Source organism: Paramacrobiotus metropolitanus, unplaced genomic scaffold (genome assembly GCF_019649055.1).
Source record: "Paramacrobiotus metropolitanus isolate TYO unplaced genomic scaffold, Prichtersi_v1.0 Parri_scaffold0000050, whole genome shotgun sequence".
NCBI classification, from domain to species: domain Eukaryota; kingdom Metazoa; phylum Tardigrada; class Eutardigrada; order Parachela; family Macrobiotidae; genus Paramacrobiotus; species Paramacrobiotus metropolitanus.
Window position 1 is genome coordinate 652,987 of NW_026570270.1, and position 20,585 is coordinate 673,571.

The window sequence follows — 20,585 nt, forward strand, 5'->3', positions numbered from 1 at the left end:
GAAGGCGAAAGGAAGAAAGCGTTTCCGTCATATGTGCAAAGCCTACTGTTGCATAAAACAAATTTCGTGAGAACGGAAACACGACTAACGTTGTCAACCGCTTAGATCGAACGTTATAAGGCTATAATACCGGGCAACATCCTGGCCGGAACGAAGTCGGATATATAAAAGGCTTCTTATATCCAAGTGAATGCATGGTCATCAAGTGTTTCTAAAATTTTTCTTTATCGTGTTTCCCTTGTTGTACTACTTAGTTTATCGTAAATACGCCTGACAATGGCGAAAGTGACCCTGATGCTATTCTTCGTAATTTTGGTTTCTGCTGGTATGGTACTCTCCGCCTCCGTCTTGCCAGGAACAGAAACGGATGTAAAGGTGTGTTTTCTATCATATTGTTTTGTTTTCACAGTTGATGCAAGTTTTGTACATAATTTTATCCTGGCTTGGCTCAAGTTGGCTGCTTCCGAATGAGTACAAGCCTGTTGTAATGCATATTGTAGAACTATGTAGTACTACTCTAGAACGATTGCGGCGAAATCTACAATATTCAGTAGAATGATTACCTGAATAGAGACTACGTCTTTGTAACTGCGGCAAAATATTAACAGTTACAGTACAAACTGGGTTAACGTACTAAACCCGCAAACCTTCTATGTATCTAAATTAAAAAGTAAAACCAGCATTAAAAAAGACAGCTTCGTAACTACTGACCTAATCCTGCTACAGCGGGATTTGCATTTTTGCAACAGTTTTCGTAAAACAAGGTCAGTCACGTTGTACAAATTTCTGCAATTGCGGAAAGAGTGTGTGTGACTGTGTGCATGGTTGCAGATTGAATATGGACTGACCAGTCCTGCAATCAGCTATAAGGCGCTTGGATTCGGCACTCGACAGAAGCGTGGCTGCTCAGTCTGCTGCACTTGGCGTCCGTTCAACTGCAACATGTGCTGCGACTGGGGATAATTAGACTGGAATGTTACCGTGAAATCTTGGCTGGCCAGTTGTACAGAGTACTTCCAAATTCAACATGCCACTTAGGAGGTTTACCGGCCAGTGACGCCACCATACATACATACATACGTGACCGCGTTATCCTTCTTCATGCATACGTGTAAAATTAGTTTTTAAACAAAATAGCCCTGCTTCTTTGCACAATAGTGGAAAAACTGGTTTTACCCGCATTCATATTATATCAAGTACATGTATATCTATGTATATTTCAAGTATTTGCATACATGTGTATTTCGCGCTTTGTATACGGTATATATGAATATACGGCTTATTATATTTGTATTTTGTAATTATGAGATTGTGGAAGCAAGTAAAACTGCATATGATAAATGTGAGTACTGTGCTGCACCATTCAAAAAAAACTATAAGACAATATATTCTACGGTTTTTGGTTCTCGAGTTTGCTCATTAATTACAGAAATCCACTATAGAACACGAAAGAGTGCTACTAACACTAATGCCGAAAAGAGTAAGTTATAAGCGTATAGCCGCAGAATATCAAACTTTAGCAGCATGTAAACCCACCTTGCGTACATATAATATTATTAAAGCATGATGTTGCGTGATGTTGCGCCGCAGTATTTGCTCGTGCTTTCATTTAAATTTTTAGCATAAACCAGGCAATGCAAAATTCAAAACAGTATGACAGTCGTCAACTTTGCTGTCCCTGTGGATGATGATAATTGGTAACTGGACTGTTTTCCGTCTCCAGCAATGAACAAGTGCATCACTGCATACTCAAACTTCCAGGCATGCACAAATGCGCTATCGCAGACTGAACAGCCACATCAGGGGATCAGAAGCCATCTGCAGGGAATATATGGTAGTGGTCACACTGAAAATCAACTGCGTCTGTCGTATGGTGTATACATCAGCATAAAGTAACACAAAATAAATATCGGTGGGCACCCAGCACACAAGTACGCTGGCGGATGTCATGGTTAATACGATGAACGGCTTCACTTTCCGCTGTTTGACGTATTTCGATCTTTGACTCCGTCGTCGCTTAGCGGTATCATCGGCGGCTGTCCGCGTTGTCTGATGGCTGGATGGCGGTTGTAGCTCCATCTTATCTTCGATCACACGTCGCCTTCTCAGCCGCTTGACCATGATGTACACATAGATACCGATCACGATGACCACCGGTACCAGGCGGTGCAGAGTGACGTCCACAAATCTCCATACCTTTTTATTACCAAAGGTCAACTTACATATCCCGGGTACCAGTGTAGATTGATCGATTTCCCATAGAAACACAGGTAAGATAACACAGTGCACGTACGCTACGGCACCCAGGCATAAAAGCGTGGCCAGGGTTTTATTGTGACGTTCACGATATAGCGCCGGATATTTGAGTGCCCATAAGCGATTTAGGGAGATCAGGACGTGTAAGAATACCGGAACATTACTGACGACAGCCTGCACATACGAATACACGACACATAACGCGTGACCTCCTGGCCAGATTCCAGTTGTATTAAAAACGACGGCAACCGGCCGCAGCACGGCAAAATGCACAATGTTAGCGATGGACAAGGCGATGAGGTACACGGTAAATGACGTGATGTGCATTTGCGGTAGGAACTGGGCCAGCAGCATACCAACGTTCAGAATGAACGATACACTCGAGACGGTTATGACCGCCACAAAGGACGCTGTCCAGCCTTGAACTGTGGTCTGGTTCGAAAGGGCACTTGTCGTATTGTTCATGGCGTCCGACGTTACACTGATCCAAGGATTGTTCAAAAACCGACGGACGTTACCGAATCTTTGGCGAACATAAAGTAGGCGCTGACAAATTAACGGTAAACACGGATCTAATGTAGTAATGGTGTATACATCCACAGGCGCTGCTCGTGTATATGCAATCAATTAAACGGATCATTAGAGTACTTATATGGCTAGCAGAGGTGCTTAATAATGTGAAAAAGCACGGCTTCGTGTTACTGTCTTCTTCGCACGATTTAAGCCCACGCTTAACCTTCTCACTTATTCATGCTCGTCTTGATTATACGTATAACGTAATTGCCCAAACTAAGCCCGATCCAGTTCCAGACATTCTGCATTCGTCCGCAGTTGCATTCAAAGTCGGTGAATAACTGAAAACAAGCTGCTACGAGTAGACTCTTGCAGTTACACAACCTATTCTGCCCTTTCGTCCTCCGATGAGCTGGGCCGGTCCGCGCTGCTGCGAGAGGATGACGTGGGCCTGTCTTTGCAACAGAGAAGTACAGTAACATAATCTGTGGTTTTTGCTGATGAAATTGCGCATCACAAGACTAAGCCGTTACGCCGTATTAAAGATTTTCCTTTGGCTACAGTTTTTAGGGCTGTGATCAGCTTCGTCGATCGTAAAGCTTCCAGAGCCTGGTTTTTGCCGCATTGTTCGCACGGGTTTTAAACCATGGACTAAACCATGAGATTCTTTCTTGACTTGTTTCCACGTGATGCGTCGATTTCCCTAACACGGTAAACAAAAGAATTTTCGCGCGCCGGTCCCAAGCTTTACCCCGTAAGACTATTTGCGGAATCGATTCATGAGCGGAAACATGCTAGTTCTATCACAAAAAGAATTAATGCTGTAAATATAAACTACATAAATATTATTTATTACAAATACCGGTCAGTTTCACCAAGTACTGGTATTATAGCCAACAAACAGTGTACAACAAACGCTGAAGAAAACAAAAAAGCATTTATTTGTGCAATATTCATGAAACGAAGCACTCTAATTTTTTATATAGCACGCTGATCGTATTATTAAGGGTATGTTTTGCTAACTATCAAGTAAGCAGGAAATGTTTATTTAAATTATAATATACTGTATACATATTTCTTTACATATTCTGATTAATCCCATTCGTCCAAGGTTGCCGTTGGTGTGCGTAGGAAGCCGAAGTCGCTGCGACATACAAATGTAACTCTACATCCAATTTTACGCAGCCAAAGAACTGAGCAGGTCATTTTTACACCAGTTTGGCTATCCCTGCCATCTTTTTCTTCATGCAGACTACAGGCCCAGCGATCGATCGTTTATCGATTCGACTATATGGTATTCAAATACAAGGAGCGGCTCCTGCCTACGAAATCGGCTGAATGCTGGCCATATGACTAAGTAAGCTAAAGGTCATACTTCGCTGCAAGCGTAAACAAAAGCCCTTTTGAAAATATTACTGTTAAATGTCATGCAAATATCAGACAAAGTTCACTTTTTTTTCTATCGTGTACCACGCTCATAAGATGAATAAGCACCCAAAAGCGAACTAGTAACGCAGCACAGATACGTGTAACGAAAAATTTTGTATGTGAACTGTACGGGTGCAAAATTTCTCGAGGCGTTGTCTACAGTTGCTACGGTCTCTCTGGAAAATATTAAGCAACAAGGATGGCTTCAAATGAGCCGCGCATTTGAGGGATACGCTCCGCAAAGAACAGGTGGTGATAGACTTTAATGGATACGGCATCGTTGCTTCCATAAGTTATCGCGCAAATTAAAAGTTAGAGTAGACGATGGAGTCGTACAATAACACTACGAACTACCGGAACTTAACGCATCCACCATCGCCAGCATGGGCCCCCCTAACCAGCGCCCAGGTATCAATTTCTTGTCTATCAGTTCTCCTTAATGCGATAGTCCTGATAGTGCAGTTTTTACCACAAACTCACGTAACATCGTTTACAATTTACCTGATCTTCATCTCGGTCAGCAGTGTGCTGTGGCTGATCGCCACCCGGCCAATCCAGATTCTGTACGCGTTTACGGGATCCTGGCCAGGCGGTGATCCGGGATGTGTGGTGTTCATGTATTTCCAGTTTGTCGTCAGCCAAATTCCCGTACTGATTCATATCCTGATTTCTGTCAATCGTTTATGGGCGGTGAAATATCCCGTATCATACCGCGAACGCCATAATAAAAAGTTGGCGATACTCTTGTGTTTAGCCGTGGTAGCCTACGTCCACCTGGTGCATTTTTCCATCTACCTCTTGGAATTTTTCTATTACAATCCACCGGGAAAGACGGGAGGATGCCAGCCGTCGGGAGGCAGTCTGAATTGGCGGCGCGTGGATATTGTTCTGCATCGCATCATTCCTCTGTTCACGGTTATTACCATGTACGTCTACATTATGGTGCACCGATGGCGAAAGAAGGGTCAGGTTCAGAATCAAGAGAATAAAGCGTCCGGTCAGACGTCAAAAGGGCAAACAAGCCATGATACTGTTAAGCCGGAAAGAGGCGGAGCGGCGGGAAATCCTGGTCAGTCGGTTTACCAGCGCAAACGACAACAGGTCAAACCGTTTGTCGTGCTGACCGCAACGTCGATTGTTGTGTTCGTCTGCTGGGTGCCTCCGATTGTCTACTGGTCGATGGTCTATATGAATATTCCTGTGGCCAATTGGGCTATCAATGCCACGTCCATGTTTTATTCGTGCCAGATGATTTTTGATCCGTTGGTGTGGTTGTTCAGTTTGCGATGACAATTTTTCGGATAGCCATATACATTCTGGCCTTGTCTACTCGTTCAACTCATGTAGCCATTATTGCGCGCTCCATACAAAAAAATGTATTATTGAGTTCTTGACCAAGGCCGGATATCAGTCTACGCTTGTTAATTACGGAGAACAATTCCGTAGTCCATCTGCTGCCGAGTGCCAAGCGGGAAAATTAAACAAACGTTTCTTTATCATCACAGAATTGTATGCCGGAAAACTACATTCCTAACGCTATTGTTTGTCGATTTTTTTTACTCAACAGAAAAATGCTTTCCAGAACTGATGTTATTACAAGTAAACCGTATCGCCGTTGGCAGCTGCACAGATATAAGTGCCGCATATTACTTAGGTATATTTACTCATAAAACACTGTGTAATGCAAAATCGGTTAATTAAATCTGCCTCCAGCGCGGTGAATGTACGTCTTGTTGTTTCTTTTATCGACAGAAGCCAGCAGAACAAAAAAGATGGCCTTGATTTCATACTTCGTAAAAATTAATTATTGATACATGATTTAAGGACATGATGTAAAGAACGCACCGAAAGACAGAGCACCAAAGTTTTCAAGGACAGTAGGAAATACAATAACTCGCACAAGGAAATGAATTAACCGAACAACGCCCGAAGCTGCAGTTGCTTATAGCCAGAACGCACGTCGGAGAGCAGGGTGGTGCCGTACAGTCAAATTTGACTTGGGACACTTATAAACTAAACACTTATAAACTACACATTTATAAACTACACACTGGACCGGTGGACCCTAGGTATTTCCTACACTTAGATAAATAAATCTAACTGTACATCGAAAGACTGCGTAAATACATCAAAAATTATTCAGTAATTATACGCTCTTAAGAAAGGCAAAGTTTCCCACGGAGAATGCCAAGATTATGGTTTCTTAGACTTAAAGGAGAAGAAACGACTGGCGTGTAGCAGACTAGCAGTTCTTAGAGGAGCAACGTACTGTAGCCGCTAGATGAAGTGGCTTCACTGTTAGGTCCGACCGCTGCCTGCCTCTGGCCGGGCATTGAGCACGAGCCTTCCCCCCACCGAGAGGCGCACACTTTGCTTTTCGATAAACTGTTGCCTGCCCCTGCCAGGGGCACCCCAAAAACCACAACAAACCAGGTTTATAAATTGAAAACTGCCAGTGCTGTGACATTATGCTCTTACAATAATTATTGTACTTTGCTAGAAAATAATCAAACTCAGTAAAACATGTAGAACGTCAGCATCAGAGTCAAAATTGTTTGAAACCAAAAACAATTCTGCACGGAGCAATGTGTGTATATTGGGCTTGCATTTTCCCGTATACCAGACTCTGTGGAGCCGCTTCATCTAGCGGCTACAGTACATTAGTTCGTGAACAGTGTGCCGTAGTATGGAGTATGACGTAACCCGTGATTTGTGTCTGTGGCTGTATTGATGCGCTGGAAATAACGGGACAATCTTGTACAGAGGTTGTACGGCGCGTTTTATTTTCTATGGCAAGCTAGGCGACTTCTTGTATAGTCTGTATACGTATACCATTTAATCACTGCCACATCTCCACATTCGCAAGCCGAATCCATCAAATGTCGCTTACAGTTAGCCTAAGCAGTATCGTTAAAAAGGTGAATTATTGCGCTAATTGTCAGCAATCTAATTGCTTTCCACCCGGAAATTAGCGCGTATATTAGACATATGCAAAAAAAATTGTATTTTAGCATGATGAGTTCGCTCGTTTTTTATCGTTCAAATGCTAGTGCTCTAGTTATACTAGTACGTTTTTTTAATGGTTATTATTTTTTATTGTACGCATGAAGTTATTAATGTTGTTCTTCCAGTCCCAGATAACCTTTCTCCAGGAAAGAAAGAGCTCTTGCTCCGTTGCGTTGCGTGCGAACACTGAAGGGCAGATCATCGCAGCCCTTATTTCGTAATCGTAAACCGCACATACGATCGTAATTACTAATAACTTACTAGTATTCCAACACTACGTAGTTATTAGTATTACCAAGCAGATGTACCGAAATTAATTAAGGAATACTATTCCTTAATTTTGGTACATCTGCTTGCTTCCTGATAGCTGCTACCATTTCTTAATGATACAGTATTTATTTCATTGATAACAAAATCACAAGCCAAGCTGCCAAGAAGAACAACATCGGACACTAATCATTCCCGACCAGCCAGCCAATTTATAAGTCAAAAACAAAAGTCCTCGTTGTCTCTCATATCATTAAATGTTCCGAGGACAGACACTGCTAGCATTTCTCTTCTTTGTCATCTGTACTCTGTCGTATATTCTAACAACTGTAAAACATAGGCGTACTTACTAAGGAGGCATAAATACGAGTACATTAGCTTTGCAGAGTATTGTTAAACTCTGCTTGATGTTACAATACATTATTGGAATCTTTCAGATCCAAGGTTACCAACTGCCTGTACCAACTTGCTTTCGTCACCTATGGACAGAGAGAACTATTCGTGGAACCTCGCACGATTACATGCGTGCGCTGCTAATTCAACAATTGTACGGGTTGTGCACTTTATCCATATTAATTAATAGAAATGGGCGCAGGTACTCCATTATTCAAATTTGGGGTTTCGCTGCCGCATCCCTTCTTCCTGTAATAATCTCGGTCAAAGGCAGGCGCATCCCAAGCAGTTAAGCAGGAGCTGTAGCTACGGTATCTTCAATTTAGCACTGCCGCTAGAGCTCGTTATAAAACGTAAAATGACTAGTTAGAGCGGTTATAAAAAGACCAGAGATAAAGCCTTCCTTTCACGAATGACGTATCGGTAACACAATCCTGTATCCATCCACTCATCCAATCCTGTATCCATCCATCCCTTCCACTGAACTCTGCGTAGTGGTACCTGATTTATTCGTTTTTCCGATATAGTAATACCTTCTGCTGTAATTTGAAAAATGGAAGGAAATGGCTCCTTACAGATCGACACGAAATGGTCAAACAATTCGCTGGCAGCCCAGTTTCCCGTACGCTACCAATTTCCTGTTCTCCTCCAAATCTGGTATCATGGATCCAACATTGTCACATGCATTGGCTCGTTTATGTCGCTATTACTAATCGCCGCCAACGTTATCCAAAAACTTATCTACAAAGCTTCGCATATCCTCGTTGTCCACCTATTAATCGTAATTTTTGTAGTTAATGCCGGGATTCAGCCGGTATTCACCGTTGCCGGCTACTACGAAACGCTGCAGTTGTCACCGAATTCTTGTCGTGTTATGTACGGTCTCTACAGCACCTTTGGATCGGTGGCCTGTTGGGCGACATTCTTCCTCAGCATTAACCGGTTATCGGCTGTCACCTTTGTGCATTCCCAAAGAAAGTTCACCGGTCGACGCGCCGTCCTCATCAGCATTTTTGTCAGCTGGATCATCGGCATCAGAAGATAGATGTCTAATAGGCTGCGAACCTGGTTGAGCGGCATCCCCTCTGCTGCGAAACCTAATTATTAATAATAATTAATATTAATCTTATCAGTACACACACACACACACACCTGTCACGCTATGACTCACAGTGGGGAACAACCGGTTTGCACAAAACAACGGCTGACCGGTTGAGTCACCACACTGCCTCTGTGCACAACCACGCTGGCCGGCAACGCTGGCATTAGCCGGCAACACCGCTGGTCATTTATAGCCAGCAACACCACACAGGCACTGGTCAGTCTAAACACTGACAAGTGACCAGTGTAAACAATAAACTGGTCAATCGCCTGCCGCGCTAGCACAACACACACACTTACACACACGCTGCTTGTGCGTGTAATAATTGTACCTGTTTAAAATTTAAACAAGCTAACGGCTGGCTGCCTGAGCTGTATGGCGCGGTGGGTTTTATTGCCCGCCGATTTCTATAGTTCGGCTGGACATGAGTGACCATTGGCTCGTGCCCAAGTGACCTGAATTAACACACGCGGCATCACTTCACAAAATTCCGATACACTCATTACAGTAATTCCATTGTGCGATACGCTCATTATTATTATTATTCTTACAATCGTTTCACTTTAAGCCGTTATTTTCAAAAAAGCGTATACAATGGGGCGTAAGTGCAATAGCACCAAGCGTGTATTTTCCCAGTGTACTCAATGTAAAAGACGTGTTAGAGGAAGTATGTTCACACACTTCGAATCGAAATGTGAACTGTTTCGAGTTGCGTGTAAGAATGCCCGCGTGGACAAGAACACGAAGGAGCATTTTGTCGAGGGCCTCAGTTTACTGCGCCAACTTACGTATCCGGGAGCCGTTGTGACCAATCTCCAAGATACCGTTACCGATGCCATTGCCGGACTGAACAACATTCCTACAGCAAAAGTGTTGTATTGTCATAAGTACAATATTGCCCGTGACAACTTCTGGGTTAACGACTGGGATTTGCCATCTCTGGCACACAGCTTTGGATTGTCAACCGACAAGGAAGTAGTCTCGCTGCTCCTGGACTCGCCTGTATGTGTTATCCCGCTGAAAACTACTCAACCGCAGACGCATAAAGAATACGGACACCTATCCGTATTGATCGTCATCAATCGCGGTATGCGTAAAATCATTATTATCACTGTTACTATTATTATTTTATATATTAATACAGTATTATATCATTATCAGTTTTATTCTTCACGAAAAAATTATATACGTTGCATGAATTATATATTTTATATAAAAGTTAAATAATTTCAGGGGATGCTACGTACTTCTGCCACTTCTGCAGTAACGGCACACGCCTGTCGATTAATCCCGATTGGACCAACGTGTGCTACACGGCCATTCTCAACCTTATTGAGCGAGTGCGCCGATACACGACCAGCGTTGTGGACCTGCAATTGTACGAGAAGTGGAGAGCCGGATGGGCCCTCGATCGAGCCATTCTATGCTCCCTCAACAGTCTGAATCTGCAAATGGGGCATAACATGCTGAAAGGCTCGTGTTCTGTCTTTACACGATGGTACATTCATGAATTCCATAAAATGGTAAATATAATATCATTATGATATTATATTATATATTATTATATTATTACATTATATATTATTATATTAAATATTATCATATTATTATATTATATTTTATTATATTATATATTATTATATTACATATTATATATTATTATATTATTATTATAATATTATTATATTATTATATTATATATTATTATAATTATTTAATATATATATTATATATATTTTATTACATTATATAATATTAAATTATATATTATTATATTAAATATTATCATATTATTATTATATTATATTTTATTATATATTATATATTATTATAGTACATAATATATATTATTATATTACATTATATAATATTATTATATATTATATATTATATATATATTATATTATATATTGTTATATTAATTTTTATTTCATTAATATTATATATTATTATTATATATATATTATTATATCATTATATATATATATTATATTATATTATATATTATATTATGTATTATTATTTTATATAATATTATATTATAAATTATATTTACTATAATATATAGATTATAAATTGAAATTGTAAATTATGAATTATTATATTACGCATTTATAATCTGTTATAATCTACAAGCCCGTTTTCAAACCTGTAGACCGCTGTAAGCGCGACGCAGTGAATAAGCGCACAGTTAAAGGCTAGATTTTATCTACTCTACACTGGATGCATTGGCGTAGAGCACTCAGTCTATCTCATACTTGTCTCTCTCACACACCCCTCACACCGCAGTGGCGTTAATGATCAATACGCCGTGACGTGCCGAAGCACTTTGAATGGCTCAAGCCCACGTTTTTCAAATGTCCCGGTTACAGCGGTCTACAGGTTTGAAAACGGGCTTGTATGTTATGTTATCCTGTATTATTGCATTATGTATCATACATTATATAACGATATATTATATTAAATTATATTATAATATGTTATTTGATAACAAATATTATATACTATTACAATAAATTATATATAATATAATTCAATTATTAGAAGATATTTTCAGTATTCATAAATAAATTTTGATGGAAAATAATTTATGTTTCAGGTTGGCACAGGCAGGGACCCTATGGAGGCGGCAATAAGCGCATGCCATCAAATTCAGCAGAAGATCTGGGGGGTCGTTGAGGATCAAACCAAGATGCATGGTGTGCGTAAACTTGTTCTGCGCGGCGTGGGATGTAACCATTTTTAAGCGTTCATGTTTTATGCGTGTAGTATATGGGTCTTAAAGGTGAAGGGTATTTTGTCCATAGTCTATTACTTGTTTTACTTGTATTATCTACGGCATGCTTACGAAGAACATGTTACTGTTTTCAATTGTTAACTATTTCGTTTGATGTGTATTAATATTGTATGTTCGAGCGCATATGTTAATAATAATAATCAGCGGGAGAGTTTTGGTTTGGTTTTTGTTTTTATTAGACAAAGTACACACACACACACACACACACACACACACGCATACACACAGAAGTATCATTATGCAATATGCTGAACCACATAAATGAACTAAAAATTACAAGATAAATAGCTAGACAATGTAATCCCATTGATCGGGGTCAGCATTCAAAGGGAGGCTCTGCCCCCATCTGGTAGACATAACGCGATACATTAATGTTGTAAAGTCTTCATAATACATCTTTACAAGCGTAGTACATCTTGGGCTTTTAATGGTGATAAATCCATCATCCGAGAATATTTCCAGTATAGTTCCTTCTTTCAATCGGTTTTCCGCTTTTAAACCTTGCACAGTCAGGCGTTTAATAATGTCAAGTACTCCGCGTTCGCGAATCATCAATAAAAACTTCTTCTCTGGTATATCCACAGAGTCGTCATGGTCAGTTTGCAGGTCTGTGAACGTGAGTTCTCGGGTCCGACTGTCAAACGTGGCAAGGATGTCTTCGGTCTGGTACACGACAACATCGTCAGACATTGTTTAAAAATAAATCAGTCAGAAAACTGATTTCTCTTTCTTGTTCCAATTCTATCCTTAATGATACTTGGCATGGTAAGTCAATGAGTCTGTGTCAGTGTTAAATGAAATGGACAGCGAGCAGAAAAGCTGAGCATGTTCTCACTACTCAACTCCCAGATAAATGATGATTAAGTTAACGTGGGTGTGGTAACAGTGAAATTATTATCACCGTCCAGCATACTGGTAATGCTAGTGGTTGTAGCCATAACTGCGCTCAAGTTACTGGCATCAGCCATCATACTAGAGAATAGCGCGGTAGTTAGATCTTTCGATGCTTTGAGGTGAATATCACCTACACTCTGCTTCACAAAAACTAAAATATACGAACACATAACTAAACCCAACATACACACTGCCACGATAATTTTTAAAATGCGCTCCGCTAATTCTTTATCCATTTTTCAGTAAAGTTTTAATAAAATCGAAATCTCTTAAGCGCGTACCCAATCGGAAAAATTTATTAATAAATTTACAAACAAATTTATCGTTCAAAAGTTTACTTTTTGTAAAGACCGATACAACGTCAGTGTACGTGAATCCGTACACCCTTAATAGAATAAAATACATGCAGTATTGTCCACAAACTGTGGTGTCAGTACTTTGCTTTTCTGTATTTTGCAAAACTAAAAAGTCACCATCTATCCACTTTTCGAAATCAGGTGAATAATTGGATGGATGTTGGCCAAATGAATCAAAGGACTCGACAATCCCTTTGCTCGGTGTGTAAAATGCGATCCAATGTTCGCCGGCATGCCCGGCAGGCTTTGTATTTGCAATATATCCTCCGGGATACTCTTTTGCCGGTAAATTGTCACAGGAAAAGACTCCAACGAAGCAGTCTCTAACTTTCAGGTCACTGGTCATCGCATTGTGAATCTCATTTGAATCCATTACACGTTGAAAATTAGGGTGCAAAATCAAACAGAACTTGACGATTGTTATTTATCTCGATCACGTTATCGAAAACCAACATGCAAATACAGGTAACGTTCTCTTCTAGGCTTTTTCCGAATTTTAAATGAATATTTAAGTTGCCGTGCCTTGTAAGTGACAGAGCGCCGCGGCCTGTATGGCCTCGCGTAAAATCGAATCCATATAAGCAAAATCCACCTTTATTATAACTTAAACGGTCAAACCCCAACTCCCCGGCTCCCTCGTTAAGTCTCTCTAAAGTATCCAGTAGGCCTTCATACCCTTGGATGGATCCTCCGTTTTCGTATGCTAAATTATAGCCTTGCGTCGGAAAAAGCTGTCCATCAACCTCCGCATAAATATTGCTTAAATTAAAATGATGGAAATTATAGGGAGTCGTCGTGTACGTTCCGGCAAAAGCTTTGCTGGGTACAATGCCGAAAAACATTACTTTCGGCAGCTGCCCCATAACGACATTTGACCACACAGAGTGCTGGAGTCCTTTTGGTAGAGAGTGCTGTCTGAGCGCAACGCGCTCCAGGTGATATTTTGCTGATGTCGAAACCAACTGTTTCGTCATTGCCGTAAGAAAATCAGGAGAAGGTTCATATTTCCTGATTTTCAATCGCGGATTCCTTATGGCAACGGTTTTTGGGGCTGACGAATCCTCATCACAGAAGAATAATAACTCATTTTTATTTCTGACAAATTTTATTGCCAGTTCAACGCCGGGAATCAAAGGCTTGTCTTGTTGAAATAAATCACAATGAAGTTTCCCTGACAACTGCAGAGGCGTGCAGTTTAGCAGATAATTGTGTCTGATATTAGCCCCATCGTTATGGAACACATTCCTTGATTTCTTTTGGGGTGGGCTTCCAACTTCTTCTTCCTTAGTGTATGATGTAACTTCTTTATGCAGATTGGTGTCCATTGAAAAACCAGACAAACTTAATTGCGACTTTTGTGCTTCTTTGGTAAAGCCAAACAAAGATTCAAGATAAGCTCGATAATGATACAAATTACTGGAATCGGAGATGTTCCTACCAGCCAGACTTACACTGACTGAATGGAACAGACTATGTAAAATGTTGTTTATGGGAGCGATACAATCCGCCGATTCCACTTTCTTTCCTTCCTTATTTGTGATATGCAAATCACACGAAAAACGCACGTCCGCGAGACTTAGTAACTCGCTAGTTGACGGTGCCACAGTGAAAAGAATGTCGTTGGCATCGTCAAAGGTGGCCTGGGACGGCCCGATCTCATAATCTTTGGTGTTCCAACGCTCGGTGAGCGTCGCTGGTAAATAAAATAAATGACTTTCGAGCAACATAGAGGGCTCAGAGCCTGACTCAATGAAAGCCATCTTCTTTTTCTGCTTAAATTAAAACTTGTCTTTAATAGCGTCAATAGCCTTTTGCTGGGCAGTTTTCTTCGACTTTTTCTTCTTTTTAATAGAAATAATACGTTTGCGTCGTCGCCCCTTAATACCCTCACCGCTTTGACTTTTCTTTAGTCTAGCCGTTACCTTCTCAACCGCGCTATCGATTACCGAATTGACAGCTTTTGATGCCATATTTTTCATGTGCGGCTGTGCTTGTGTTACCAAATTGGATATATGAGGCGCCGCTTTGCTAAACAGACCTTTGGCAAATCCAATGACCCGCCCCCAGAATCCACCGCCGGCCATTGGTGTACCCCGATATTTCGGCATACCAAATCCATGCTGCTTTGAAAATAAGTCTAAATATCTAGACTCGTTAAAAACGAACTGTTGAAGAACCATTTTCTTATAAAAAAAGTTATTAATTTATTAACGTTTTCGTGGACGAAAATGTAATTTAACTACGGCAGTTCCAGGTTGAAAAGATAGCTCATCCCCTAAATCATCGTTGAATTCCACTTCAACGGTGCTAAATGCATGCTTTTGTAATGGTACATAATGGGGATTTTCAAACCGCAATACAGTGTCAAAATTCTCATCCGGTGTAATGGATAGAATACGTAGGCATGGGGCCATTGAATCACCCAATAGTTGGTGCTCCACGAGATCACAATACACATACACTAGCTGGCTGCTTAAAGTTGTCTTTAATTTGATCTGCCTTGTATTGGTGTAGGCGTGTTCATTACGCAATCCTAAAGCGTTGGTATGTCGGACTCCCTTGAATGATATGCTGACGTTTTCTGGCATAGTAATTATGTGATCTTTCACAGCAAAGCATTTCTCTCCTTGTTTTTCCGTCCAGCATGTTTTAAGAGTCTGCTCAACTGCTTCTAGTAACGCCTCCTGGTTCGGATAAATTCCAGGAAATATCCCTCTAATTAATGGAGGTTGATTGCCCCGTTTTACTGTGATCTCTAAAAATTCGTTAATTTTAAGCTTTGTTGGCGGAAGTATGATCTCCGAAAGACCAACTTCCCATTGTCCGTCTAAATCTATATCTCGTAATAACTGTGTATTGTATTTAGTTGTTTTATTTGAAGGAAAAGCTTGAGCCGAGGCAGTGCTCGGTAAGGTCATATAAAAACTCATTATTTTAAAGAATTGACGTCTTCCCAAGAGTCGTATGCTGGTCCGTAACCGTACCAGCGCACAAGATACTGCGCTTTACCTTTATAAGTGCGGGTTCTTAAAATTCGAGAAATTTTGTGGTATGGACGGTCTGTAAAAATTACTTTGGATAATTCGTTTGCGTAAAATAAACCATCCACTTCCTCTTCTCCTAAATCTTTAATTCGGTAAAGATACATATTTCCTTTCTGAACAACATCCGTTATTTTAAATATTTCCTCAGTGTAATTAGTTTCATATCCTTTTTCAAAAGACTGCTTCTTTTTAGCAATTCTCACATGGTCACCAATTTCGAACTTTGGTGTATTTGTATTTTGTTCGGACATTTCGTCTATCATTTTGGCACGAATTGAAAATGACTCTTTTTCACCGACCTTTGAAGGTGCAAATCCGGTTTCTGAATGCTCAGAATCATTGTATGATTTGAGAATGTCTTTCAACACATCAATGTATCGATAGGAGTTCTTTTCGGTCATATAAGCGTACAACCGCTCCTTAAGAGTTCTTATGAAACGCTCAGCCATTGCACACTTTATATCGTCATTTTTTGTTGTAAAGAAAATAACATTGCACTCTTTAAAAAATTTGCGAATTTCCTTGCCCACAAATTCTTTGCCGTTGTCGCTTTGGCAGCGTAGTGGTGGTCCTCTTTCTTTATAAATTCCGGCTAATGCGTGTAAAATTTCCACAGGTTTTTTCGACTTGACCGGTATTGCCCAAGCATATCGTGAAAAGCAGTCCACACATACTAGCAGATACCTGACAGAATTATTTTGCTTTGCAAACTTTTGCATGTCAGCCAAATCAATTTGGTGCTGATCATTTATATCAACGGATATTATTTTTCTCCTCTTGAATTTAGATTTATAGGGTTTGTGTTGTGTGTACGTATCCTTCGACTGTAGATACCGTGCTACTTGTTTGCGTGTGAAACCATGTTTGCTAGCTTCTTTTAGCAGCCTTTCTAGACCGCCTAAACTTCCAGGATTTGCAGGATTCAAATAAATATCGTCTAGATCGACCATTTTTTATTTAAACAAGATCCAGCCGCCTGCTTGGCGATCTGGTGACTTTGTACGTAATCTCTTTGATGGGTACTCAGCCGCCTTTTTCCTCCTTAATGGCTTATTTACAATTTTATCCGGATTGTACTTTATTGCAGGGATAACAGTTTTCTTTAAAGAGACTAGTGTTTTTGTTGGAGAGGGAGGCATAAGTGCTTTTCTAGCACTTGGAGCACTTAAGCTCTTATGCGTTTTGCGCCATTCTAGTGACGGTATTTTGGGTCCTGGTTCAAGTGCATGCTGCTGAGTTTTTCTAGCGTGCTTTATTGCTTTTACTTTGGTCGATGCGGGAAGAGATTGTACATTGTAAGCTTGATCGTCATCACTATCGGGAAAGTCCACGATACTTACTGGGGCTGCATCGGCAGCTGCTAAAGTGCCTGGTGATGGGCTTCTGTACTCTAAGCTATTTGGAGGATGAAAAGCAATCTCGGGCTGTGTGTGGTTTGATACTTGGCTATAGGATAAATGTGTCAAATACCCATCCGGAGGAAAGGTTACATCTGGATTTGCTTGAGTTTCGGTAATTGCCGGCAAATTTTCTTGGTCGACATCCATGCGTGAAATATACTTGCGCTGTTTTGACTTTTTGGACAGCGCTGGCGCTTGCGGCTTACCTTTACGATAGACGTACTTTATTGCTGGTTTACTTGGCACTGGAACATATTTTGTAATAGGTGCGCTGGGGACTTGTACTAGTACCGGGTCACTTTGTATGTACTGTACCACAGGTTCTGATTGTACGTAATGGATAGTCGGCGCAAGTTCAGCTTGTGCCTGCTGATCATACATCACAGGCCGCTCTTGTTGAATATATCGCACTTGCGGTGCTGTTTCAACTTGCACGCCGTAATCATGCGATGGTACACGAGAATCAACTTGAGCACCGTAATCGTATGTTTGTGGACGCGACGGTAAAATACGTTGAACGGTGTCTTGTATCATTGGAGGGGGTATTGGAGGGGGGTGTGATATAGCAGGCGGTACATTACGATTGGCCAGTTGAGCTTCCGTGACGGGGTCAGGCATTGCGTTTTGCTGCAAATTTTTACCAATAGCACTCTCGACATTCGCAGCTTTTGTCCACACACTTGGACATGGCTTAGTAAGGCGTGCATACTCGGTTTCGGGAACTATCACAAATGTTTTCATTATTTAATAAAAGAAGTTAAAAGTGTAGCGAGAACTGGTAGCAAAACACCGAGAAATCCCCCTTTTTGTGTAAGAATTCTTTGTTTTATCTTTTTGTTGTGCTGACGATTGGCTAGACGCTTAATAGATTTTGAATACTGCTTCACGCGGGCTAAATCAACTTTAGATACTCCAACAGGATTTTTAAGTAAGTTCAGACAAGCCTCTTCGATTCCTCGAATCTGTTTTTTAGAAGCATGAGTGAAAAAATGACGTCGTTGGATAGGTTTCATTTGCTGTAGAGAACGTACAACTTCGAAAATTTCTTTAGGACTCATTCTGTATATATTCGACGGTGTGATAAAATGTGAGATTGTACACGCAATTGGTCTGGTGTTTCAGGGCGCAAGTTAAGTAAAAGGTATCCAAAAGGCTCCTTAATAGCTTTTCTGTAAGCTTGCTCCAGAAATTTCATTCCCAGCTGCCTTGATAGAACTTTTATCTGTTGAACATCTCGAACGGCTTTGAAAATGATTAAATATTGAGCATTTAGTGCAATATCGCGCATACTTTTGCCTTGCTTATATAAATTTTGTGAAAGAAAAATAACAGTGACATTTTTGTGATGAACGTCCCTAGTAAAAAGCGCCGATGCTTTTGAATTATTCGAAATTTCATCCATAAGATCGTCCAAAATTAATAATGTTGGTACATTTGGATTAAAAAAGTGCTCATCGAATATTTTGTTCAGATCCGAAACTAACTCTACAGGAAGGATGCAGTTTTGTAAGCGATGTCTGCCATACACCATAGACATAAACAATTCGTGATGGTGCTGGGTAGAAAAATCTCTGTGGATTTTGCAGAAACTGCATAGTCAGTGTTGACTTTCCGGACATGGTTGGTCCAGAAATATAGACACTGCATGGTGTTTTAAACCGAAAATCAAAAGAAATGCGGTCCATTTTTGCCAATTGTTTGTTAAATTTGGTGTTTGCAGCTATACCCTAAATAGATTATGCGAAACAAATCTCCTTTTTTTTTTTTTGGCAATTTATTGGTTTCTTCACAGTGAAAATTTGGCACGTTTCATGATGCAAGTTAGCTCGATAAAAAACTCCAAAATCATGAACAAATGACAGGCCTGTTTTTAACACAAACACTATGCTAAGTCTATGGAAAACACAAAACGAAAAACTCCCAAATATGAAATCAGAAAACTCCCGTTTTTACATTACAAAAGCACAGAATTGAGAGTTTCTTAGAAAACACAACTTGTAAAACTGGTAGAAAAGCGTATTTTGGTCTACGATTGCACAGCTTTGTCCAAATCGGCAAACCAAGCGTTCCACTCTTCAGTGTCTAGTTCGTTATCTATTGCGTCTTCCATCCCCGATGACAATAATTCTTTCAGGCGATTCAGACTTTCATTTAGAACGCGCTTCGATTTTGCTCCAAGAATAACGCACTTTCCGGTGTGGAAAACATTGATTGTAACCTTGAGATCGGCATGACGGATCCGGACAGCAGGAAAAAGTTCTGGCTCGTAAAATAGGTTGTATGCTTTGGCAAATTTGTGTAGATTGATGACTTGTCCATGCAAGTACGTTGCCATAATATTCACAATTTTCCGTTCGGCGATGTGGACGTTTATTCCAAGTCGACGAAGCCTCGCCTGGTATTTTCTTACCAAATTCCAGGCTTCTTTTTCGGATTTTCCTCCATTCACAATGGCTTTACCGTTTTTATACAACTGACAAAAGGATCCATCATCGGAGGTCATGTTGATAGTGTCGAAATTTCGCACAAGCCTAGTTGGCGTAAGTTTTGCGATGTGCTTTAAATCTAACTCAGAGCTGAACTTTACAGAAGTTATAATGTTGTGAATCATTTTTGAGTTTCAACTTGAAAAATGATCAAATGAAATTGTCGTGATTGTGCTGCTCCTTTTATATAAGTTTTGAGCGAGTTGGATTTTGCGAGAATGGTCCTACTGGTCACTTAACACTCGTACTTGCACACACGGTTCAAAATTGGCGAATCAGAGCAACTGTCCAAAATAGCACCAGTGTCAACTTGTATTAAGCATATCAACATACAAGTTAAGACTGGTACTAATTTGGTGTGTAACCCTCTTTTTTCTTGTTTTTGTTTTCTAGTAAACAGACAACCGTGACGCGGATCGTTTCATGTTCACTTTATTGAAATAGCATTCGCCCATCAGTTGAAACAAAGACAAAAAGGAAACAGTTACACAAAAGAACAGAAAACTAAAACCAAGACGTTAAACAGATAGACATACACACACACATGCTTTACTGTTTAATTAAACCGGCAACTAAAGCGCAGACATCGCGCAAAGTACGGTACATCAAAGTAATATGTGAGTCTTCGCGCTCCAGAGTAACA

General features: G+C 40.3%; 2 protein-coding genes and 1 long non-coding RNA gene across 3 annotated transcripts; 2 read left to right on the forward strand and 1 right to left on the reverse strand.

Moving 5' to 3' along the window:
* LOC129592199 (uncharacterized) lies at window positions 1-1,341 on the forward strand. Its single transcript, XR_008690940.1, has 2 exons — window positions 1-375; window positions 832-1,341. It is a non-coding gene; the product is annotated as an uncharacterized LOC129592199 (long non-coding RNA).
* Window positions 1,342-1,776: 435 nt separating this feature from the next.
* Window positions 1,777-2,721, reverse strand: LOC129592109 (5-hydroxytryptamine receptor 1B-like). The gene has a single exon (XM_055488073.1). The coding sequence runs from the start codon at window positions 2,719-2,721 to the stop codon at window positions 1,777-1,779; it is 945 nt and encodes a 314-aa protein (XP_055344048.1).
* A 1,800-nt stretch (window positions 2,722-4,521) lies between these two features.
* On the forward strand, window positions 4,522-5,487 carry LOC129592110 (probable G-protein coupled receptor 19). Its single transcript, XM_055488074.1, has one exon. It carries the CDS (start codon window positions 4,522-4,524, stop codon window positions 5,485-5,487), a length of 966 nt encoding a protein of 321 aa, XP_055344049.1.
* The last annotated feature ends 15,098 nt before the right edge of the window (window positions 5,488-20,585 follow it).